This window comes from Grampus griseus (assembly GCF_964374135.1).
Source record: "Grampus griseus genome assembly, chromosome: 4".
Lineage (NCBI taxonomy): Eukaryota > Metazoa > Chordata > Mammalia > Artiodactyla > Delphinidae > Grampus > Grampus griseus.
In genome coordinates, this window is record NC_138997.1 from 142267432 (window position 1) to 142292779 (window position 25348).

General features: G+C 50.2%; 1 protein-coding gene across 1 annotated transcript in view; it reads right to left on the minus strand.

The window, feature by feature from the left end:
- Nucleotides 1–2602: 2602 nt before the first annotated feature.
- Nucleotides 2603–25348, minus strand: part of GRK4 (G protein-coupled receptor kinase 4) — a gene marked incomplete at its 5' end in the record, with an annotated part of 39111 nt that continues 16365 nt past the window's right edge. The window contains 7 exons of the mRNA XM_082654044.1: nt 2603–2840; nt 2936–3064; nt 3534–3671; nt 5239–5376; nt 9411–9631; nt 10513–10602; nt 15458–15553. Coding sequence (XP_082510170.1) covers nt 2808–2840; nt 2936–3064; nt 3534–3671; nt 5239–5376; nt 9411–9631; nt 10513–10602; nt 15458–15553 — 845 coding nt within the window. The 3' untranslated portion in view covers nt 2603–2807. The remainder of the gene's footprint in view (nt 2841–2935; nt 3065–3533; nt 3672–5238; nt 5377–9410; nt 9632–10512; nt 10603–15457; nt 15554–25348) is intronic.

Here is a 25348-nt window from a genome sequence, read left to right on the forward strand (position 1 = left end):
GGCATGGAGACGTGCAACTCAGACTAGCTTAAGCAAAAAAAGGAAAGAGAAGAAAAGAAAGGAAAAGAAAAAGGACTTGACTGGTTCCCGTAGCTGTGCCCCCGGGTGCGGACGACCACCCAGGCTCGGGCCGTCCCTGCGGTCCCCCTCTCCTCACTCTGCAGGCAGGTGGGCTGCACCCCAGCCTCCCCACCTGTGACGGGCCAGGCCCTCCCACGTCCCCCAGATGATCCACAGCGGGAGGCAGGAGGGCCCCAGCAGGGGAGGAAGGAAGCCTGGAAGAAGTCAGAATGTAAACAGGACGTGGGAATAAAGGTGATTCCTATTTTCTTTACGCTCTCCTGAGTTTTTTACGATGAGCACGTATTCCTTTTCCACGATTAGTAACCTCTTTATGAGCAGGTAGCGTGGACCAAACCCTGCTGCCTGTGCTCCCAGCCCCCAGGAGGTGGGAACTCCTGCCACCTTCCCTCTAGAGGCAGGATGAGGTGGGGGAGAGGCCGAGCCACTTCCCTCCCGCCAAAATCAAGGCCCCAGACCCCAGATAGCTCCCCCTTCCCCTCACCTGGTCTGTGGTACGTCGCCTGGGAGGGACTCTGCTCTAGACACAGGCCTCCAGGCAACTGGGCTCCCCACTGCAGCCAGCATGAGGCATACAGCTTCATCAGCGCAGATGCAAACCACACCTTGGAACGCGCTGGGTGGGGCAGATGACCCTTGGGGAGAGCGACGCGGGACCAGGCCCTGGCGGTGGCTTTCCGGGTGTCACAGGATCGGGACCAAGTCCCTGCTGTTTGGTTACAGTCTCCGAGGCCCGGCCCCTGGATCCCACACGGCAGGTGGCAAGGGCTCCCCAGCAAGCCAAGGGACAATGACCTTGACCTCAGCCCACCGCGGAGGCAGGGCAGCCAGCGGGGTCGCAGGACACAGGAGGCTTCTCGGCTCTTCCCTCCACCAGCTCTCACCTTGCCAAAGGCCGCTCTGGCCCCAGAAGGCCCTGCCGAGGCCCGTGCACCCCGGGCGCCCCCTCGCCCCGACGCCAGGGCCCCTCCCGCACGTCTGGCTCCGGGATCCCAGCCCCGGAGACTCACAGGCCACGGCCACAGAAACCCGTCCAACGCCGCAGGGGTAGGGAGAGCGGCCCCCGACAGCCAAGCCCTGACCTCAGGGTCCTGGCAACACCCTCCTTCAGAGGATGGACAGGAGCGCTGCGGAGACGCCCGAGGGCGGGTGGGGGGAATCTCGATGAGAGGCACGGGGCGGTGAACACGAAGGGAAAGGGGCCAAGAGCTTCCAACCGACGCCCATCCACAGGAGGAGCGCGGGAGGAGCCTCGGGCGAGGAGCAGGGCCTTCGGTGCAGACGCCGCAGGGCTGGCACCCAGGCCTCTCCCCTCCTCCCCGCGGGGACACGCGGAGTCCCTGCCACAAGGCGTCTGCAGCTGGGGCTTTCTGGGCGTCACGAGTCCTCAAGAGGCCTTTTCCTGAATCCAGCTTTAGTGAAAAGACAACTCAGGTATGAAAGTAGAGAAATGGACAGACTCATCAGGCACGTTTCAGGGTGTGTCACGCGCGGTTATTGCAGTTCACGGGCAGGATGCAGCCCAGGGCACGGGCTCCGTGGCGCCAGCCGGCTGTGCAGCAAGCGCTCGCCGTCCGGAGGGCAGCCCCTCCTTCTCGCTGGGGCTGGCATTGATGCAGCCCGCAAGACCGGCACAAGGCCTGTCAGGCGCCTTTCTGATGCAAGTCGCTGACCTGCCTTAAGTGGACGTGAAAACATGGCGCAGGGTGCTGACTTCAAGGCAGGGAAACCCTTAAATTCGCTCCCGTGTGCTTCACGTCCTGCGGGCTGCTTGGTTCACACAGAGACGGCGTCGCCCATGCGTCCTGCACTCACACTGCGTACCTCACCCCGCGCTCACCACCCAGCTCAGCAGCGCGGGGTGCACGCCTCCTTCCTTCCAGAACGACCGTATGGATTCCACCGGCCACAGGTTCACTGAAGGCCCCCACGGTGTGGACCGGAGATGACTCGCACCGAGACACACTCGGCCCCAGAGAAGGACGGGGTTAACTCCCGCCCAGCCCCCAGTTTGCAGAGGAAACGTGGTCACACACTCTGGGTCTATACTGAAAAACCATGGATGTTAGTGGACAACCTCGGCATAAATCCCTCGGGAACAGACGGGGTTCACGGCAGGATAATCCACTGGTCCAAGGAGACCTGGGAAAAATTCCTAAATTTAATGCTACCACAGAAAGTCTCTCCAAACCACTCTTCCATGTTCAAAAGAAAATCATCTTTCCCTGTGATCGTGGCGAATGATGTGACAGCTCTAAGAATCAGAACACGGGGACGTCCCTGGTGATCCAGCGGTTAAGATGACACCTTCCAATGCAGGGGACGCAGGTGTGATCCCTGGTCAGGGAACTAGATCCCATACGCCACGGGGGAACTGAGCCTGCGTGCTGCAACTACTGAGCCACAACTAGAGAGAAGCCTGTGTGCCCCAACAAAAGATCCCGCGTGCCGCAGCTAAGACCCAATGCAGCCAAAAAAAAAGAATCAGAACACGTAAGGCAGAAATTGAAATGATGTGCACTGTTTTATGGTTGTTCTACAAGATGCTGATTTCTGAGTCTAGTGTAAAATGCTTTGCCGTGGACAGACGATCTCCTTTCGAGTGTTGTAAGCCATTTCTTCTTTCTGCATCAGAACGGTTTTCACAGCAATGACAAACATCACTGTGAGGATGCTTCTCGCTGGGCTCAAACTGTACCTTATGGCTGGCTTTCAAACTATGTAAATTATCTTATGTAAGAGGCACTGAAAAAAGAAAGCTGAACAAAGGAAGTTTTACCTTGGTGAAATATTCCTTTTAACACATCACATTATAATGTGATAATAATAATAACAGAACGTGTGTCACCCTTACCCCTTGAGTGAAGAGTCTGTGGAAGAAGCCTCTCTTTTGTCTGGGAGCTGGCTGATATGTCTTCTCTTCTGGATCTAATGCCACATTTCCCCTTTCGTTGATGTCCTTGGAACATTCAGACTCGGTCATCTGCACCCACAGAAGGGCAGGACAGAGGAGTGGTGGAGGCCCCGTGCGGCCGGCCGGCACCGCCCACCCGGCCCCCAGCCCAGTGCTCGGCAGCCACGCTGGCCCCCGTCCTCGGCTCCTACTTCCCCTGCTTCCTGACCTCCTCTTAGGGGAGGTCACGTGGCCGCCAACGTGGCCCCCAAAGCAGTGAACTCCCGTCCAGCCAGCCCCGCTCAGGGAGCAGGGCTCAGGGCGGCAGAAGCCCAGCAGACCCGAGAGGGCCACCTCTGTCCACCCCCCGTGAAGGGACCAGGGGCAGCTGCCACATATAATTTTACCTCCGAACATGCACACGTGCGCGCACACACAAATGGATGTGTATGTAAAATAGCTAAAAAGATATCCTAAAGAGGAAACTTCATTCTACACACATAAGGTTCTTCTCGGTCGTTGTAACTAGCTAGGTGGGCCGTGCTGCAACGGGCAGTACCTTGCTCTGCCAGGGGATGGAGACACAGCCCGTGATGAACTGGCTGTGGAAGGTGCAGTCGGTGCTGTCCAGGCGGATGCCCTTCACCGTGGAGAATTGCTCGATGTCCAGGACGTCCCTGCAGTAAACCACCTGCGGCTGTCACAGAGCACAGAGAAGCGCGGCTGAGACGGCCGCCGCTGCGTTTGTTTCCCTCAGCGGCGCTCAGGACACCTGGGAAGCCGCCGCACGCACACCTGCACCCTCCTTTCCTCGCCATCCCTCCCGGCGTGGAGTACGTCCAATCCTTGCTCTAGCAACCTCCAGAGCCACAGGCCCCGCGGCCCGTCTGCTCCAGCTCCCCACTCTCTCGCCCACAAGCCCCCCGAGGCCCCCTCTTCTCTTTCCTGCACGGAAACGGGCCACGGCAGAGGCTGCAGGTGGAGAAGGGCGGACGGGGTGCCCCTGCTGGGACACGGCAGAGGAAGCCTCCAGCCCTCGGCCTCCCTCGCGCACGTGCTGTCCACCTGCTTGGCCCCCATCTGCGCTGGGCAGGCCCCCAGGCCCCCAGCCCCACCGGGCACTGGCATCCTCGGGCGCAGAGTCAGGCCAGCAGGCAGGGCGTGTGGAGCCCGGGCCGCTGCCTCTGGAGCAGGGAAGCCAGGGCTCAGGGATGCGTGCTCTGCTCTCCCTGCTCAGGGAGCCAGGGCTCAGGGATGCGTGCACGACAAGGAAGGAGTGTGCCGATCCCGGGCCCCTGGTCAGAACTTCTGAGAGCAGTGGAGAGGTGGGAGCCGCCAGTGGGGGGCCGGCCCTCAGGAGACGGTGCAGGGGACGCCCGAGCCCAGGCCAGAACCCCATCCTGCGCCCTTGCCAGGCTGCCTGACGCCCTCAGACGCTGCTGACAGCGGGCCCCCGGACCGTCTGGTTAAATGCAGGAGAGCCCCCGGAGCAGCCCCAGCGCCTCTGCCCCTCACTCCCCAGCCGGCGCCCTCCTCAGGGAAGGCTGCGGCCCGCGGCGCACAGGGCCTGGTGGAAAGAAGGCTCTGAGCAGCCCCGGCTGGGTTTTCCTCGTCTTGGAGCTGGTCCCCCCCGTGACTCTAGTGCCTGGAGCAGGTGGGAGGGCGCTGCGAGAACGAGCTCAAAGGGAGAAGCTGCTGCCACAACACATTCCACGTAAACATAATGAATCCTGACTGTACAACTAAAACTATTTTAACCGCACGTCTCAGCCCCATCACATCCTGCGGAATGATCGAATCTCCACGTTTCCATCACAGGCCTGCAGCAGCTCAAGGCCAAAGAGGGGCCTGCTCCGGCCCAGCTCCGACGTGCGCGGGGCCTGCTGGGCCCTGGGGACGTGGCCCCGTGTGGCTCCGCCACGCGCTCACCAGGAGGCTCGAGCGGCCACTCCAGGGCCCTCAGTGTGCAGCCAGGACCTTGCGAGACCCGGCGTGGGGAAGCGCATTCCGGGCGGGGGAAGGGGCCGCGGGAACGTGGGGACCCTGGCGGGGCGCCCCGGGGAGGGTGTCGGGTGCTGCTGAGGTTTCTGAGCAGGGCAGTGACCTGGGTGGGCTCCACCAGCCAGGGCGGCAGCGGGCCGGGAGGGCCTGTGCGGACGGGCCAGGGGGCACCGGGGGCGGGACGGGTGGTCCTGAACCTACCTGGAAAACATCCGTTTTCTCAGACACCCCAACACCCCGCTGCTCTCTGGCAACACACTTACGTCAGGACGGAAAGGGGGGTCTGACACGTGGGCCTCCAGCCTCTTGAAGTTAACATCCCTGAACACAGGGTGTCCCTTGACTTCAGCCACTCCTTCGCCCCTGCAGCCCAGGCGCTGCTTGGGATCCTTGGTGAGTAGCTGTGGACGAGTGAAAATGGAGTCAATGGAAGCTCCAAGGATAAAAGAGAAAACCCAGAAAAGCTCCATAACAAAAATGGCCAAAGAATCGGGGTGGCAAAGAGCACCTCCATCTAAACAAAGTCACTAAATTTCAAAGTATCAACCAAACCCCGTTGCTTCAGACTTTACTGGTCTAGAATACGCGATGCTTCAGAAAGGAGCGGAAACTGAAGTTTTGCCTTTGAGCTACCAATAAATAAAGAGGTGGCTAAGAGGGCTTCCCTGGTGGCGCAGTGGTTGAGAGTCCGCCTGCCGATGCAGGGGACGCGGGTTCGTGCCCCGGTCCGGGAGGATCCCACATGCCGCGGAGCGGCTGGGCCCGTGAGCCATGGCCGCTGAGCCTGCGCGTGAGAGGCCCACGTACCGCAAAAAAAAAAAAAAAAAAAGAGGTGGCTAAGTAAATCCTTAAGAAAAGTTTACCCACGTAAAAATTAGGGGATTTTTTTCAAGAAATAGAAGCTCTTGGGAACTTCGCAGATACCACTTTCATGCCAAGTTATGTTGATTATTAGAAACTATTTTAATCTATTAATTAAACAGATCACTAAGGACCTCAGATGAGGCAAAAATTTAGCAAACCTAGCTCTAAAAGTTGTATATTCTTAAAATTAATAGAAAGTGTTTCTTTCAAAAGTATTCCTTACTTATACATTTAAACGGGCAGACCTCGGAGATACCGCGGGTTCGAGTCTAGACCATCAGAGTTAAGTGATTATTGCAGTAAAGCAAGTCACACGAATTTTTTGGTTTCCCAGTGCATATAAAAGTTACGTTTATACTCTACTGTAGTCTGTTAAGTATGCAATAGCATTATGTCTAAAAAAATTGTACCTAATTAAAGAATAAAGCTGCTAGGAAAATAGTGGCAATAGACTTGCTCAACACAGGGCTGTCACAAACCTTCAATCTGTCAAAAACACACTATTTGTGAAGCACAATAAAGATGCGGTATGCCCCTATTGCCAAAAGTTCAGATAGGCCTTCTTCCACAATTAGCAGTCAAAGAGGTCTGCCTCTGCTCAGAGCGACACAGGAAAGGTCTGGGCCTCCAAAACCTAGCCTAGGCCAGGGGCTGGGAAGCTGCAGCCCAGGGCTGTACCGCACCGGTGCCTGCTTCTGTAAATAAGGCTCTGTGGGAGCAGAGCTGGCTGTTAGCTCAGGGGTCTGTGGCTGTTTGCGCTGCAATGGTGAACTGAACGATGCGAGAGAGACCTGCAAAGCCCTAGTGACACCACCTGGTGCGTCACAGGAACGCTGGCTGACCCGTGGCCTCGACTCCCAGCCAGCACCCACGTGTGGCTCCCGGCTCGTGTGCGACGCCCCTGGGCCGGGCCCCGCCCGCTCGGCCGTGCCGCACACACACCGAGGCCGTCTGGTCTCTCGGCCGAGCTGACTCCTACCAGACACCACCGATGGGAATACACCTGCGTAGTTGGCGCGGTGTCGGGCTTTCCCGCGGGACTCAAGCTTCTGCAGGCAGCTGCCGTGGGAACTCCAGCACGGAGCCAGGGCGGGGCTCAGTAACACAGGCTTCCTTAATTAAGACCAGACCTGAACATTGTGTCAGGCCAGATGCAATGACCGCACCGCAGGGACTCCATGCCTCTGTCAAGCCTGCTGCCAACTCACGCGGTCCAGGGGCCTGACCGGGCAGCGCCGGGCAGCGGAAAGCACCTTGTGCCCGTGCTGCCTGCTGCCACTGACTATGGGACACCACGGAAATCAACTTTTAATTTTTCCACCGTGCAGCTCTGAGAATATCCTAGAAAGCCACCGTGGGGTTGAAATGAAAACAGAGAGCTCTGAAAATGACCCAGCGGTACCCGACACCAGGTGTCACGGCAGGGGCCCGGCAGGGACGGGCAGAGGCGGGCTGTCCCCTTCGCGTGCAGTCAGCGCTGGGCCACATCCTGGACCCCGCAGCTGCCCACGCTCCCCCCTCTGTGCCCTGTTCACATCGACCTTGCACCTGAGGTGGCCCCTCCTCCAGGCCGTCTGTTGGAATTTCACAGACTCTCTAAGAACTAGCTGTTGCTCTGCTCAGCAGTTACCGAGGATTCACGTGGGACTAAACACTTCACACGCACGCTTTCATTTTATCCTGCTGGCAATTCTATAAGGTAGAAGTTATCCACCGTCTGCATCTTCTAGATGAGAAACCCGAGACCCGGAGGGGTGAGCGCGTGGTGGTGGGAGGCTGGGCCTCGACCCCGGGCCCTGAGTCACAGGCTGGGCTTCACGCAGACACCACCATCTTTCCCACAAACAGCACCCCTTCATCCTGAACACCCTTTAGGCTTCGCTGCTATCTTGTACCCGTCAAGCTCTGCTTTGGACCCTAGTTTCTTTCGTGTTACTTTAGGCTTGCCATTCAACTGTGTGCTCCCGAGGGGCCGGCCCCACTTCGCACGTCTGTATGCTCCTGCAGCCCCATCGGACCGTCGCGTGCCAGCAGACACTGGGTCAACATCTACCAGCTGAACAGCAACAGCAGGGTGGCCAGGAGGCGGTTACGGAGGAGCTGACTGAACGCCGTCAGCTCCAAGCAGGGTGAGCAGCCCGAGAAAGGCCACCAGCACACGTCCCTTCACATGTGGACACAAGAGGAGACGGACCCCTAGGTACTTCATCCCCAGCCAGTGTCAACTCCCGCAAGACACACCGGCTGACCCCAGCACCCACTGGGGGACCACGCCCCGCGCTCTGTGGCCGCAGTCCAGTGGCCTGGTCCTCCGTCCTCCATCCTGCCACTCCCCCCCCACCCCGTCAGCCCTCCCCCCGCAGCGCGCGCCCCCGTGTGTCTAACTCCGGCAAGGAGCCCGCCTCCACCTGCCCCGTGTCCGCACTCTCCTCTGTGACCCGCTCACACCCACAGTCGCTCCTCCAACCGCCCCTCTGCACCCACCCAGCCCCGCGGCCTCTCTCCTGCTTCTTCAGACCCGCTTAAGCAAGCCCGACTCCCCGCCTGCTGCGAGCTTCGCGCGTCCTGCCTGCACACAACCAACCACCGATCTCCCTGGACGCCCACGCGGCCCTTGGCGCGCCGGAAGCCCCTCACTTCTCCGCACACCTCCAGCGGCTCCCTCCCACCCTCGCGCGCCACAGGAGGACGGGACAAGCTGCCCGCCGCGCACCGAGTCCCCGCCTCCGCGCCGGGGCTTTGCTGCAGCCCCTCCCCGCTCCGTGCACGGCTCTCAAATCCTACGGGCGCGGCCTTGCCGTCCACCCGGAGTCCGACGGCTTCTTACTCGCTCTGCCACCACCCAGGGCTCAGACTCGCACCTGAATCTCCACAAAAGCCGGGCCGGCCCCCCTCCTTCTGTCCCGTGGATCTCTTCCCGGGAGTCCCAGCGCATCAGCCCCCGGCCTCCTGCCCCGGTGCGGCCCCTCCTCCCCACCCCGCCCCGCGGCCAGCCCCTCCCACCTCCCTGCCGAAGATGCCCGTCTCCCAGGCCGCCTCCCCTGAGTGGCTTGGGGGCAGAAGGGCTGGGATTACTGCCTGTTTTACTCAGTGCCGGGGAAGGTCCCATGGGGGCGCGCAATACATTCTCGCTGGCTGCAGATGAAGCATTGGCTTAAGGGAGGCTAAGCGACGAGGAGAGCTTCTCTCATCCCCTTACACCCAGGATGGCCTGGGACTGACAGTGCCAGGCGCATGGCAGGCCATCGGGGCAGGGTGTCGATAGGACCACAGTCCCTGGCGACCAGTTAACGGGAGTTCTGAGGAACGTGGGCAGAGAGAAGAACCTTACCGCTGCAAAGCACCCCGAAGATTCTGTTTCATGTTTAGCGTCCTGTGAAGTTGGCCAGCTGTGCTCTAAACAGTGACCCGACACCACCCTTCCCTCTCAGCTGCACCTCTGGGGAAAGCAAACGATGAACTCTGTTCTGCGTGATCAGAACCCCCGAGGAAGGCCCTGTCCCTGGCACCGCGGAGCACCAGGTGGCCCCCCCTGAGCCTGAACGGCGGTCGGTCGGAAGACTAGCCCCACTCCCGCCCTCCCCGAGCGCGACTTCTTGGAGAAGTCCTCGGAGAACTTCTCGGAGTACCGCTCTGCCTCCTCCTTCACTCTCCGCTCCACCTCCGCCCTGTCGACCTTCTCTCGGAATTTTCTGAACGGAGACTGTCCCTGAACCATTTCGTATATCAGACAGCCACGTCCCCACCAATCAGGACTGAATGTGTACCTTTCATGATTGAGAACTTCGGGAGCTACATAACAAACACAGGAAATGTAAATTAAATCAAATTAAATGCCCTCATACTTAATTGCAAACAACACACTGTAAATTTAATGTCTGTCACCACGTGGATGACCCTCGCCAACATGTTAAGCCAAAGAAGGCAGACACAAAAGGCCACAGAGCGCGTGAGTCCACCCGTACGAAACAGCCAGAAGAGACGAGTCCACGGAGACAGGAAGCAGATGAGGGGCTGCAGGGCTGGGGGCGGACGTGAGGAGTGGGGAGTGACTGCTGACGGGCGCGGGCCTTCTCTGAGGTGATGAGAAAGTTCTGGAATCAGACAGTGGTGATAGCTGCACACCTCTGTGAACAAACCGGAATCCACTGACCTACACACTTCGGGTTGGTGGGTTTTATGGCACATGAACTGCATCTCAGTAAAGCTGTTATTACAAACCATTCCTGCTGCTCGTGGAGTAACTACCGTGGGGAAACCCCGCCTCCAAACAGGCAGAGCCAGGCCCCCGGGCGCCCCTTTTCCCTCAGAGTAAGACCCCAGCAGCAGGTGACAGCAGCCACAGTGGAATGGGGGGAGGGTAAGTGCGGGACTCAGCAGAGGCCCTCAGGGTCCCTCATGTCAGAGGCCCCCCTGCGTCAGGCTGGGTCACTGCCCTGGAGCTGCGCACATAACTCTGACAACCTTGTGGGGGTGTGCGGGGCCAGTGAGCACAGCGGAGAGGCCCACTGCCCTGTCCCTACTCTGGCCCGTCAGCAGAGAGGAGCGCAGGCCGGGGGGCCAGGTATGCTCCCCAGCAGCGGGCCAGGGCGGACCCCAGGTCCCTTCCCGTGTTCAGTTCTCTGTGTCCTGAGGGCAGGGGCGCGAGCACCCCGGGGTGGTACATTACGTACCCATGTAGCTGAGCGTTCCGACTCTTCCTTGGATGGTCTCCCCTTCCGGGATCTCCATGGCTAAACCAAGATCTGAAATCCGGATGTGTCCTGCATGTGGCCAAATACATGAGACAAACCACAGGGGGTGAGCTGACACTTTACCAATAAAGAATGGGAAAAAATCTAAAAGACACGGATGGAAATTATAGCAATTCATACTTGGAAACACTTAGATATAAAATTACATTCAGGGAGTTCCCTGGCAGTCCAGTGGTTAGGACTCCATGCTCTCACTGTCAAGGGCACGGGTTCAATCATAAATAAATAAATAAAAATAAAAAATACAAAAAATGAAATTACATTTAATTTTTGCGTTCAGTTCCACTACCCGCAGGAAATTAGATTTATGCCTGGATATTGATCAGGAAGCCCTTTAACCATAGACAACTACAGGATAAAACAGGAGCATTAAGTTTGCTATTTTATTTCCACATAACTACCAGACACATAAATAAAACTATAATGGAGGGCTTCCCTGGTGGCCCAGTGGTTAAAAGTCCACCTGCCAATGCAGCGGACACAGGTTTGAGCCCTGGTCCGGGAAGATCCCACATGCCACGGAGCAACTAAGCCCGTGCGCCACAACTACTGAGCCAGCGCTCTAGAGGCCACGAGCCACAACTACTGAGCCCGCATGCCACAACTACTGAAGTCCGTGTGCCTAGAGCCTGTGCACAACTACTGAAGCCACCGCAATGAGAAGCCCGCGCACTGCAACGAAGGGTAACCCCCCCTCACCGCAACTAGAGAAAGCCCATGCGCAGCAATGAAGACCCAACACAGCCAAAAATAAATAAATTAATTAATTAAAAAAAAAACTATAATGGATACTATATCAACTATGAAACAGCAAATAAACACTCCCTGTCGGAATACCAAGAGGCTTATACACAGGGACAACAACAGACAAATAATACGGAGTTTTTCTCTAAAGAACAAATGGTAATAGGGTCAAGGAAATAATAAAAAACTATGTTATGGGGCTTCCCCGGTGGTGCAGTGGTTGAGAGTCTGCCTGCCGATGCAGGGGACACGGGTTCGTGTCTGTGAGTCTGTTTCTGTTTTGTAGATAGGTTCATTTGTGCCAGATTTTTTTTTTAATTAATTAATTTTTTTTTGTGGTATGCGGGCCTCTCACTGTTGTAGCCTCTCCCGTTGCGGAGCACAGGCTCCGGACGCGCAGGCTCAACGGCCATGGCTCACGGATCCAGCCGCTCCGCGGCATGTGGGATCTTCCCGGACCGGGGCACGAACCCATGTCTCCTGCATCGGCAGGCGGACTGTCAACCACTGCGCCACCAGGGAAGCCCGAGTTGAGAGTTTTTAACTCTTTCCTCCCGAACTCAAAGGTTCAGGAATGTTCCTGGTTTCCACTGAGGTAGCAGATGGAGCATAGGTCTGCCAACCTTCTTACCCAGCTTCCTACTGAAAGGAACAAAGACAAAATCACAACAAAAAGAATGAAACGTGCTCTGGAAAAAGAATACAGGGCACCCTCAAGAGTGAGAAATTTGAGGATTACCTGGAAGAGAGAAAGCCTATGGGGCTGGATTGTTAAAGGAACCACCAGCTGAATCTGCAGAGATAAGCAGGTTGCCCGGGTGTCTGGGTCCCAGAAGCCCCTCCCAGGCCTGGACACAACTGCCGACCAAGGGACTTCTTCAGGCTGAAGCCACTTGGCAGAAAGTTGGGACCCCAGGGGGGAGGCAGAGCACAACTGAAGAACTACACACTCTACTGGCAAAGCGGAGCCATGCTGTCTGTGGCCACTGGAACGCAGGCCCTGTCTGGACGGCACCCCGCTGACGCACCCGCCTTCCAGAACGCCATTCAAGAGAGGGGTACAACCACAGAGGAAGCCAGGCTGCCACCGCACAAAGAAACACAGCCCTTAACATAAACCTGAATAAATAATCGCATTCTCTAGATACAGGGGGAAAGCAGCAGGTAAAAACTAAAACCAAAACCAACTAACCAAATAAACAAACAAAAAAAGCCAGCAGAAAAACTGACCCAGGAGAAAAGGTAATTCAGGCAACAGAAAACTTACCTTTTAAAACCCTAATTAGTATCCTCTAGACTAGAGACTGAAGGGACTGCTAGAACATAAAGCATGAAAGAAGCAGTCACAGAACAAGAGTGTGGGCTTAGAAATTAAATACAAATATGATTAATGACAAAACACTGTGGGATGGGCTGGATAGTGCTTTGCATGTGCATAAAAGCATGGACGTTTATCTGGATAATAAGGAAATCTCCTAAAATGAATGGCAGGGACTTCCCTGGTGGCGCCGTGGTTAAGAATCCGCCTGCCAATGCAGGGGACACGGGTTCGAGCCCTGGTCCAGGAAGATCCTACATGCTGAGGAGCAGCTAAGCCCGTGCGCCACAACTACTGAGCATGCACTCTAGAGCCCGCGAGCCACAACTCCTGAGCCCACGTGCCACAACTACTGAAGCCCGCATGCCTAGAGCCCATGCTCTGCAACAAGAGAAACTACTGCAATGAGAAGCCCGCAAACCACAATGAAGAGCAGCCCCCGCTCGCCACAACTAGAGAAAGCCCGCACACAGCAACAAAGACCCAACGCAGCCAAAAATAAATAAATTTTTTAAAATAAATAAATTAAATTAAAATTTAAAAAGACTGATCAGATTTTCAAAAAGCCTTGGTGCCAGACTAAGGAGTTACTCTCTCTCCTAGAAGGAACAGATAAAAATAATAACTACACGTAATATTTTTCACCTCTTACTGCGTGCCACTATGATTTAAGTCCTTTCTGTGTATTATTTCATTTGAACTTCACAATAATACAAGTTGGGCATTGTGAGGACAGCAGAGACCTTATGGGACCTGCTCACTTCTGAGGGCCGTCTGGATCTGGGGCCGTGGAGGAGACGGGGGCAGTGGGGCTGGGACAGGGGGACGGGGCAGGGGACCAGCCAGCGGACGAGCAGCTGCTGCCAGAGGGAGGTGGTGAGTGTCGGACGGAGAGGCCAGCTTCCGGTGACAAGTGCATCTCAGAAGGCGACTCACTCCAATTCTGAGTCCCCTCGTGGTGAGGAGACGGCAGCAGGAGGGAGTCTACATTCTCAAAATGGTCATTTTGGTTATGTGTATTTTACCACAATTTGAAAAACATTTGTACGTGAATCACTGTAGTCACTTTACTCACAACAGACCAAAAACGAAAACAACTCAATGTCTATGAAATGATGAATGGATAAATAAAGTGTGATATGTCTATACAATGGAATATTATTTGCCAACAAAAAGGAATTAAGTTCTGATTCATGCTACAGCATGCGTGAACTTTGAAAAGATTACGTTAAGTGAAAAGAAGCCAGTCACAAGAGATCACATAGTATATGTTTCCCATTTATATGAAATGTCCAGAATAGGCAAGTCCACAGAGACAGAAGTAAATTAGTGGTTGCCTGTAGCTAGAGGTGGGGGAGGGAACGGGGAGTGGCTACCAACGGGTATGGGGTTTCTTTTGGGTGATGAGAATGCTGTAAATTGAAAAACTGATTGTGATAATGGTCACACAACTCTGAGAATGTATTAAAAACTATTGAATTGTACACTTTAAATAGGTGAATTGTATGGCATGTTAATTATATCTCAATAAAACTGCTATTTTTAAAACATAATGAGGAAAAAAATGTAATGACATTAAAATGGCTGGATAGGTCTTTGGGGAAAAAATACTCCCACTTTATACTATCTGAAATTAATTTTGATAGATAAAATATTTAAACTTTCTTAAAAAGGAACTATAACAGTACTAAAGAAAAGATAGATTTTTAAAAAAATTATCTTAGGGAGTAAAGGTGTCCTCCCTAAGTACAACATAAAGCTCAGAGACTAAGAAGAAAAACATTGATATAGTTGTCTATATAAAAAATTAAAACTGCCATATTGAAAAATACTGCAAGCCAAGAGGCAAAAAGCATAAATACAAAATGTATTCACAATGAATATAAAAGGACAACACCTTTCATACATAAAGAACTTTCAAAAATGAATTAGAAAAAAGCAAATTGAAAAAACCCAATGAAAATGCTCAACCCCATCCATAGTTAAAACAAGAGACCATTTTGCAAATTACAGTTTAGTAAAGGTTAAAAACATTGATAACGACCAGTGTTAGCCAGGTCATAGGCAAGGGTAAAGCGATACAACCTTTTTGAAGGGTAATTTGGGAACATCAAAATTTTGAATGCACATACCCTTTGAACTGGAAATCATGTCTCTAAAAAAATACAATTATAATTGCCCTTAGACATGACTCTACTTGTGACTTCTTGTGCTCATGTCAGGACCTGTAGCTAACTCTCTCCTTCTTTACATTGCAGAGTATCCCATGACCCCGCCATACCTTATTTTTAATCTGACTATTCCTTTCCTGACGTTCTCACCAGTAATTCCTGTCCATACGCACAGAGAGCTGTCTGGAAGGAGACCGAGAAACGGTTACCAGTGTTCACTTCTAGAGAGGATGATTGCTGCATTTCTCTTCTGTTCTACCTAGAACAATGGGTATATATCACTCTTTTTTTTGGCCGTGCTCCACAGTATGTGGGATCTTAGTCCCCCAACCAGGAATCGAACCTGCAGCCCCTGCATTGGAAGCGCGGAGTCTTAACCACTGGACCACCGGGGAAGTCCCAGTTCTTAAAAAAGGTTTTTAATGAAAAAGTCAATAGCCATACTTTATAACTGCACATTAGAAAATCTACAGGGTTTTTTCCTGGGAAGAATCGTGACGATATATGGAGAATCTATTAAATAGCATTTGAAGCAAATAAGGGACTAAGGAAAGACCAACATCTAACAAACGAAACAGCACAACGCCAGCCATGACCTCCGGACTCGAGCAGGTGCGGCTTCCTTACTCACCAATCGAACGTCGAAGCTTGCTGCACTGGGTGCCGGGGGGCAGCTTCAGCATCTCCCTCCAATTTTTACTACGACTGATTTTTTTGCCATATCCTCCTAAATTTGAAAAAAGCAAGGCATTTTTGTAACAATCAGAAACATCCATTTTTTAAAAAATTATTTATTCATTTTTGGCTGCCTTGGGTCTTCGTTGCTGCGCACGGGCTTTCTCTAGTTGTGGCGAGCGGGGGCTACTCTTTGCTGCGGTGCGCAGGCTTCTTATTGCGGTGACTTCTCTTGTTGTGGGGCACGGGCTCTAGGCGGGTGGGCTACGGCACGTGAGCTCAGTAGTTGTGGCTCACGGGCTCTAGAGCTCAGGCTCAATAGCTGTGGCACACGGGCTCAGTTGCTCCGCGGCATGTGGGATCTTCTGGACCAGGACACGAACCCGTGTCCCCTGCATTGGCAGGCGGATTCCTAACCACTGCGCCACCAAGAAAGTCCCAGAAACCTCCATTTCTGACAACTTCTTCCATTCATGTATTCTGTTGGAGTAGCTTGGGTACCTACGATGAGGGATCTGGAAGGCACCCTGATGAAGTGTGAAAATCCCACCGAGGCAATCAGTCACTGGCTCTGTCCTTTAGAAATCAGGTGACCTGGACCTTCGTAAGCAGCTCTGCTAAGCCTATATCCAAGTTTGTAAAGCGGACCTAATATCATAAAGGGCTGCTTATAAATATCCGTTCAACAATTATTTACGAAGCACCCACTATATACCAAACACCTTCAAAGTGCAGGAAATACAGTGGGAAAAAAAGACCATTCTAGTGAGGGAGAGAGATTAAAAATCACTTAATGACAAGTGATAAGAAAAAAATTAGCCAATCATATCGTGATAAACGGTGTGAAACAAAATCAAGCAAGGCACAGGCGCAGGCTGCTCTTTGGGCCGAGGTAGGACCAGGAGAGACCCCTCTGGAGGGTCACGCTTAGGCAGAGACCTGGGGTGTGAGTCTCGGGAAGGTCTGGGAGAAGACGACTGTCCCTAGCGAGACAAGAATGGTGGGAAAAGCAATTACATGATATTTTAGAAAGAGGTTTTTAAACAACTGACCTTTAAAAAAAGTTTAACTCCGAGAAATTAGAACCTTCGATTTTAAGCATTCTGAGGAACTGAAGTTTTACTGAATTTTATCCAAGAGAAAACATACAGTTTTCTTGTCTTGGTTTGGTTTGGTTTGGTTTTGTGATTATTTTTTTAATTAATTTTTATTGGAGTGTAGTTGCTTTACAATGTTGTGTTAGTTTCTGCTGCACAGAAAAGTGAATCAGCTATACGTATACATGTATCCCCTCTTTTTTGGATTTCCTTCCTGAACCCTACTCAGAGCACTGAGGAGAGTTCCTTGTGCTATACAGTAGGTTCTCATTGGTTATCTAAAAACATCACAGTTTGGGCCGGTGACTAAAGCCTCCAGGACTATTGGGAGGAACAGGGAAATCAGGAGGAAGGTCCTGTTTCTCGGGGAAGTGACGCGCTCCCAGTTTGGAGAGGAAGACACCAGAAGACGGGGGGCTGTTTTAGGCTCAGGAGGGAAGGCCTGGCTGCAGACAGAGATTTGACAGTGGCTGCCTAGTGGGTGCAGGTGGGAGACACGGGGCCTTCCTCCTCAGCCTTCCTTTCTGCTCCACTACTCCCCCCATTTCAACTGAGATCGTGAGCCCTGGACTTGCACCCACTCTCCGGACGTCCCAGAGCACCTCAAGGTCAGCTTCAAATTAGACTCATCACCTCCTGCAATCCAGTCCTCTTTCCACACTGAGATTCCTGCCAACAGCTACCATCTACCAGGCCAAGGAAGCAGGAAACTGGGGCACCATCTACCTCTGTCTGCTAAGCACCGCTGTCAGTCACTCAGGAGGGGTGCGCTGCTGTGGTCCTGCGTGCAGGGCCCTGTCAGGCACCAGGCACACCGTGCAGAATCACGGAGGCCAGCCCGGCCTTCAGAGGCGCTCCTGCCCCCCCCCACCCTCTCTACTGTCCTTTCACGCCAGGGCCACCACTCTCCTCCACCTCCCTTCTAACTGGCCTTCCAACCTCTTCCTCCCTTCCAGACCCTCCCCACTGCTTCTCAGGGTCACCTTCCTAACATGCATATACAAGCTCACTTCTCCACCGCCTACAGACCCTGAAGGTGTCGCGGAGTCTGAGGATGAAGTGAGAACAGAGCGCAGCCCTGCCTGACACCATCCCCAGGCACACCGTGCTCAAGCCACGCCACTTACAAAACCTCCACTCGGCTCAAGCGGGACCCCCTCCAGGAAGCCCACCCTGAGGGCTGAAAGGAGGAGGAGAGTTAGGACAGGTCCACAATACCCTCACCTCTCTAGGACCTTCCCACCTATGGACTTGTTCAATCGCCCCCTCGGATGTAGGTACTGCTACTAGTTAGTCCCTTTTCTCACATAAGGGACCCAAGCTAAGAGTAAATAACTTGCCACTGTCACACAGCTGGCGAGAGAAGAACCGAGACACACTCGGGCCTGCCTGACTCCAGGAATCCCGCTTAAACAGTCCTGTCTATTAAGAAGCAGTAAAGCTGCAACCAAAGCGGTTTTGGTTTTGTTCTTTTCTCTTGAAGCGCAAAAGCATCGAAACTAAAGATTTGCCATGAACACGTTTAGAAGTTAAGGTATGTTGGGACTTCCCTGGTGGTCCAGTGGTAAAGAATCTGCCTTCCAATGCAGGCGACACGGGTTCGATCCCTGGTCAGGGAACTAAGATCCCACGTGCAGTGGGGCAACTAAGCCCACACACCACAACTACTGAGCTCGCGCGCACCTCAACTAGAGAGAGAAAACCCACGCGCCAACTCAACTAGAGAGAAGCCCGCGCGCTGCAACGGAAGATCCCGCGTGCCGCAACTAAGACCCAATGCAGCCAAATAAATAAATAAATATTAAAAAACGAAAAAGAAATTAAGGTATGTGTGAAATGAAAATAAGAGTAAACCAAAACTCCCAAGATGTCAGAAATGGTTATGGTGATGGCCATAATAATGAGTAGTCCTTATTAGCATTTACTAAAAGCCAGATACTTTTCTAGAAGTTTCACAAGTCTACTCTCACTAAATCTTCCCATCAGCCCTACAAGGCGACTACTGTTGCTGAGCACTTGTTATAATCCTCGTTTTACAGGTGTGGAAATGAGGGCACAGATGAGTGGAATAATCGGCCCAAAGCTTTACAGCCAGTAAGCAGGGACGCTGGGATTTGAACCCAAGTAACTGCCCTGGACAGATGGGGACGCCACCTTTGTCACAGCAGCTGTTTTTCCATCAAGAACCAGGACTGCCAAGATAAATGCACAATGTGAGGAAGAGCCGGCCCCAGTGGGTCCTGGGTATTGAGGGGCTTGTGACGTGGTTTTATACCTTGAATGCCATGATTATTTTTATAACATATTTTGTGACGTTACACACCATCCAACTACAATCATGAATTTAGTGTGTATTATTCCAATCCATTTGTAGATATCTGCGTGTGTGTGTGTGTGTGTGTGTAGCCATGAACAATATCGTATTGTTTTAAAACAAGATTCTTAAACTGGGATCCACAGCAGATATCAGGGTGTCCCTGAATTCAAACTGGAAAAAGAAATCATCTTTATTTTCACAAACTTCCAAGCAAAATTCATCACTTCCTTCGGCTATAAATATAGACAAAAGTACAATCATATTAGCAGTGCCTGCGACTTTATCACCAGAATTCAGATTTTCATGTCGCATCATCGTTATTAGAGGTAACTCAAAATATCTCGTATCTCAAACGACTTTGAAATTACAGTATAGGTGCCAGGCCAGCAGCCAGACTGTCTACAAGCACTCATGCAACACGGCCAACCGACTCGTAGGCAGCTCTGTGCCGGGCAGTTAATCGTTCAGACTGCGAGTGGCCAGGTCCCAAGTTCTCACATGGGCGGTCTAGCTATGTACTTTACTCTCTACAATTCCCTACAACTGTATTGATCAACACACGGAAGGAGGTAAGTCAAAGGCCATCCCTCAGTTTACAATCCCCATTTGAGCTGATCAACAAGAGTCCACACGCTGACAGATCTTTAAAAGACGACACCTTAACTTGCCTATGTTTTACATGTATTGCCCTGTCACTTAATGCTCGAATAAGAAAGCACATATTGTAACACGAATCCATTAAAAATTTTATAATTATTTTAATGTAATTGGCTTCCTTTACAACTGTAGGTAATTAATTTTATTTAGATTAAGAAGCCCTATTCTAGAGGTTGTTAGATTAACAGGAATGGTGTGTTACTGCATACATCACTCTACAATTTAGTATTTTTTCAAGCAATTCGGTCCATTTTGACACAACTGGCTTACTCCGTCCCAGTCTGTTCCTCCTCGACCCCCAGCCTCAGGCCTTTATTCCTGGTCACCCCACCTAAACTGTCATGCCCCACCTCACGTCCAACCCTTAGCATCTCCCTTCTCTGCTTCACTATTTCTTCTTAGCCCTTAACACTATCTACTACACAATCTATTTTACGTACCTTGCTGAGGACCTGTCTCCCCACTAGATTATAAACTCCTTGAAGAGAGGGGTTTTACCTGTGTTATTCGTAACTGTACCCCCGATATCTAGATGAGTATCTGGCATAAAATAACCACTCAGTAAACATTTGTTGAATGAGTAAATGAATTCGTTTTCATTACTATACAGCAATTTACTGTATGAACATCCACCCAATGTGAGAAAACAGCTACAAACCATATATCTGGTAAGGGATTATTATCCAGAATATATAGAGAACTAAAATTCTACAACAACAACAAAAGGCAACCAACTCAAAAATGTGCAAAGGAGTTGAATAGACATTTATTCAAAGAAGATATACAAATGGCCAATAGGCACATGAGGAGATGCTTAACATCCATAATCATTACAGAAACGCATATCAAACGTTGTACGACCTCATACCCATGGAGAGGCTAAATCAAAAGAAACAGAAAATAGCAAGTGTTGATGAGTGTGTGCAGAAATCTGAACCCTTATGCACTGTTGGCGGGAGTGGAAAACAGCACGGAGGTTCCTCAGAAAAATTAAAAATAGAACTACCATAAGATCCAGCAATTCCACTTCTGGGTACATACCCCAAAGAGCTGAAAGCGGGACCTCGAAGAGATATTTGTACACTCTCGTCCACTGCAGCACATTCATAATAGCTAAGATGTGGAAGCAACCCAAATGTCCATCAGCAGACAAATGGATAAGCAAAAGAAGTACACACTTAGAATTATTCATCCTTAAAAAGGAAGGAAATTCTGACACATGCTACAATGTGGATGAACCTTAAGGGCATTATACTAAGTAAAATAAGCCAGTCAGAAAAAGACAAATATTGTACAATTCCACTCATAGGAGGTATTTAGAATAGTCAGCATCATAAGAGATGGAAACCTGAATGGTGGCTTCCAGGGGCTGGAAGGAGGGGAGCATGGGGAGTTATTACTAATAATGGGGACAGTTTCAGTTGTATAAGATGAAAAGGGTTCTGTGGACGGATGGTGGTGATGGTTGCACAACAATGTGAATGCACTTAATACCACTGAACTGTACACTTAAAATGGTTAAGATGATACATTTTGTGTGTATTTTACCACAATAAAAATTTTTTTGAAAAAAAAAAAGAGAGATCTAGTCAAACAACATAAAGTCATTTGCGGTTTAAGTACTGAAAAGGTATCACCCAGCTCTCCACTTCATACGCCACCAGAAGTGAAGATGATGTGCAGATGCAGCAGCCTTGGTGAGGGAGTTGTTGGCTGTGACGACTAATGCCGTAGAAAACTCTCCAAGCACAGGGCAGAACGTGACCAGAACTGCTGAAACGGCAGACCAGGCCCCAGCTTCTTCCTGGACGCCGCTCCGGGGTTATCTCTCTTCCCTTCCTGCATCCAGTGTCAGTGTTTACCTTAGCACAGTCACTGCAAAGACGCAGGAAAAAATGCCTCTCAGTCCTTCCTCATCCCGTGAGAAAATCCCAGGGGGGATGAGAGAAGATACATCAGATTTCCCTCTAAGTACCTTACCTGGCCAAGTGAGGGGAAAAGAACACCTCGCCTCCGGCCCATTCGTTATCACAGTACTTCCTGAGAAAGGCGATTCTGATGCAAAAGAATCGCTGTACAATCTCAGAAGAAAGGGTGGGCTTCTTACTTGCACCCACTACACCGTTTGTGCCCTGGCACTTCTGTCCCAGGGGAAATGGAGCTGACAGACCCTCTGCTCCTTTTGCTTGTCTACCTTTATTTGCTTGTCCATACGGGGCTTCCCTTGTTTGAGCGCTTTCACCATCTTCTGGCTCTGAAACAGCCCCTTCCCCTCATACCGCCCAACAGTAATCCTTTTCCTTAGTGTTTCTCTAAAACGCCTGCAAAGAGGAAGGAAGAGACCAGCAAAGTCACAGCCCCGGTGCTCCTGATGCATAAAAGCCAGTGAAGTGGACAGGCTCCTCCCAGGGAGGGTCACAGGCCAGAGGTGCAGGTGCTGCAGAGCGGTGGCCAGGACTCAAGGCTCTGCTTGGCCTCTGACTTCTGGGCCAGAGCACAGGGTGACAGTAGGTCATTTCCAGCTCCACATACTGACGAGGAGGCAGCCTATACCTGCCAGGCCGGGTCCTCCCTTTGCACCTGAGAAAACCTTGATCACAGGATATCCGCTGACTAGTAGCAGCAGGGCTGTGACAGAAACGGAGCTGGCACAGAAGGTAAGCATCTTATTTGTCATTTTCTTAGGAAAGGCCCCGAATTCAGACTTTCACTGAGTCATACTGGCTTGATAATTCACGTGAACTCAAGTTAGTGAAATTCTGATGTACTTGATTTAATGCTGATGTACGTAAAGTCTTCGGAGAAAACGTAAAGTTGTGTTTCAGTAAAAAGCTATACGTTGTATTCACCTGGCACCTCCGGCTAGGTTATCCAATTCTAGGCTTCCTTGTCTCTGAGCTGTCGTGCAGCTGTCTGTAAATCACAGGTGATGACGGGCAGACATTCGAGCCATCTTATCTGGTAGTTTCCATGGTCTTCTATAGAAAAATCATTTTGCCTCCATTTGCAATTCAATTCCTTTACTCCATAGAAACTTTAGCCTTTTTTTTTTAATATAAACTTGGTTTTTATTGATTTTTTTTTTTTCCCAGCCACGTGCAGCATGCGGGATCTTAGTTCCTCGACCAGGGATCAAACCTGTGCCCCCTGCAGTGGAAGTGCAGAGTCTTAACAACTGGACCTCCAGGAAAGTCCCAAATTTTAGCCTTCTGACTTTTTCCTTTGAACGGATCATAATATCTGCTTGGTTCACTCACATATGAGGAAAATAAAACGCATGTTCATTTTATTTTTTTAAATTTTTTAATTTTACTTTCCTTATTTTTTTATACAGCAGGTCCTTATTAGTCATGCATTTTATACACATCAGTGTATACATGTTAATCCCAATCGCCCAATTCATCACACCACCACCCTCATCCCCCACTGCTTTCCCCCCTTGGTGTCCATACGTTTGTTCTCTACATCTGTGTCTCAATTTCTGCCCTGCAAACCGGTTCATCTGTACCATTTTTCTAGGTTCCACAGATATGCGTTAATATACAATATTTGTTTTTCTCTTTCTGACTTACTTCACTCTGTATGACAGTCTCTAGATGCATCCACGTCTCTACAAATGACCCAATTTCATTCCTTTTTATGGCTGAGTAATATTTCATTGTATATATGTACCACATCTTCTTTATCCGTTCGTCTGTCGACGGGCATTTAGGTTGCTTCCATGACCTGGCTATTGTAAATAGCACTGCAGTGAACACAGGGGTGCATGTGTCTTTTTGAATTATGGTATATACCATAATTCTCTGGGAATATGCCCAGTAGTGGGATGGCTGGGTCATATGGTAACTCTATTTTTAGTTTTTTAAGGAACCTCCATACTGTTCTCCATAGTGGCTGTACCAGTTTACATTCCCACCAACAGTGCAGGAGGGTTCCCTTTTCTCCACACCCTCTTCAGCATTTGTTGTTTGCACATTTTCTGATGATGCCCATTCTAATTGGTGTGAGGCGATACCTCATGGTAGTTTTGATTTGCATTTTTCTAATAATTAGTGATGTTGAGCAGCTTTTCATGTGCTTCTTGGCCATCTGTATGTCTTCTTTGGAGAAATGTCTATTTAGATCTTCTGCCCGTTTTTGGATTGGGTTGTTTGTTTTTTTAATATTGAGCTGCATGAGCTGTTTATATATTTTGGAGATTAATCCTTAGTCCGTTGATTTGTTTGCAAATATTTTCTCCCATTCTGAGGGTTGTCTTTTCATCTTGTTTATGGTTTCCTTTGCTGTGCAAAAGCTTTGAAGTTTCATTACGTCCCATTTGTTTATTTTTGTTTTTATTTCCATTACTCTAGGAGGTGGATCAAAAAAGATCTTGCTGTGATTTATGTCAAAGAGTGTTCTTCCTATGTCTTCCTCTAAGAGTTTTAGTGTCCGGTCTTACATTTAGGTCTCTAATCCTTTTTGTGTATGGTGTTAGGGAGTGTTCTAATTTCATTCTTTTACACGTAGCTGTCCAGTTTTCCCAGCACCACCTACTGAAGAGACGGTCTTTTCTCCATTGTATATCCTTGCCTCCTTTGTCAAGGATTAGTTGACCATAGGTGCATGGGTTTACATCTGGGCTTTCTATCCTGTTCCATTGAGCTATATTTCTGTTTTTGTGCCAATACCATATTGTCTTGATTACTGTAGCTTTGTAGTGTAGTCTGAAGTCAGGGAGTCTGATTCCTACAGCTCCATTTTTTTCCTTCAAGACTGCTTTGGCTATTAGGGGTCTTTTGTGTCTCCATACAAATTTTAAGATTTTTTGTTCTAGTTCTGTAAAAAATGCCATTGGTAATTTGATAGGGATTGCATTGAATCTGTAGATTGCTTTGGGTAGTATAGTCATTTTCACAATATTGATTCTTCCAATCCAAGAACATGGTATATCTCTCCATCTGTTGGTATCATCTTTAATTTCTTTCATCAGTGTCTTATAGTTTTCTGCATACAGGTCTTTTGTCTCCCTAGGTAGGTTTATTCCTAGGTATTTTATTCTTTTTGTTGCAATGGTAAATGGGAGTGTTTCCTTAATTTCTCTTTCAGATTTTTCATCATTAGTGTATAGGAATGCAAGAGATTTCTGTGCATTAATTTTGTATCTGCAACTTTACCAAATTCATTGATTAGTTCTAGTAGTTTTCTGGTGGCATCTTTAGGATTCTCTGTGTAGAGTATCATGTCATCTGCAAACAGTGACAGATTTTCTTCTTTTCCCATTTGTATTCCTTTCATTTCTTTTTCTCCTCTGATTGCCGTGGCTAGGACTTCCAAAACTATGTTGAATAATAGTGGTGAGAGTGGACATCCTTGTCTTGTTCCTGATCTTAGAGGAAATGCTTTCAGTGTTTCACCATTGAGAGTGATGTTTGCTGTGGGTTTCTGACATATGGCCTTTATTATGTTGAGGTAAGTTCCCTCTATGCCCACTTTCTAGAGAGTTTTTATCATAAATGGGTGTTGAATTTTGTCAAAAGCATTTCCTGCCTCTATTGAGATGATCATATGGTTTTTATTCTTCAATTTGTTAATATGGTGTATCATATTGATTGGTTTGCATATATTGAAGAATCCTTTCATCCCTGGAATAAATCCCGCTTGATCATGGTGTATGATCCTTTTAATGTGTTGTTGGATTCTGTTTGCTAGTATTTTGTTGAGGATTTTTGCATCTATATTCATCAGTGATATTGGTCTGTAATTTTCTTTTTTTGTAGTATCTTTGTCTGGTTTT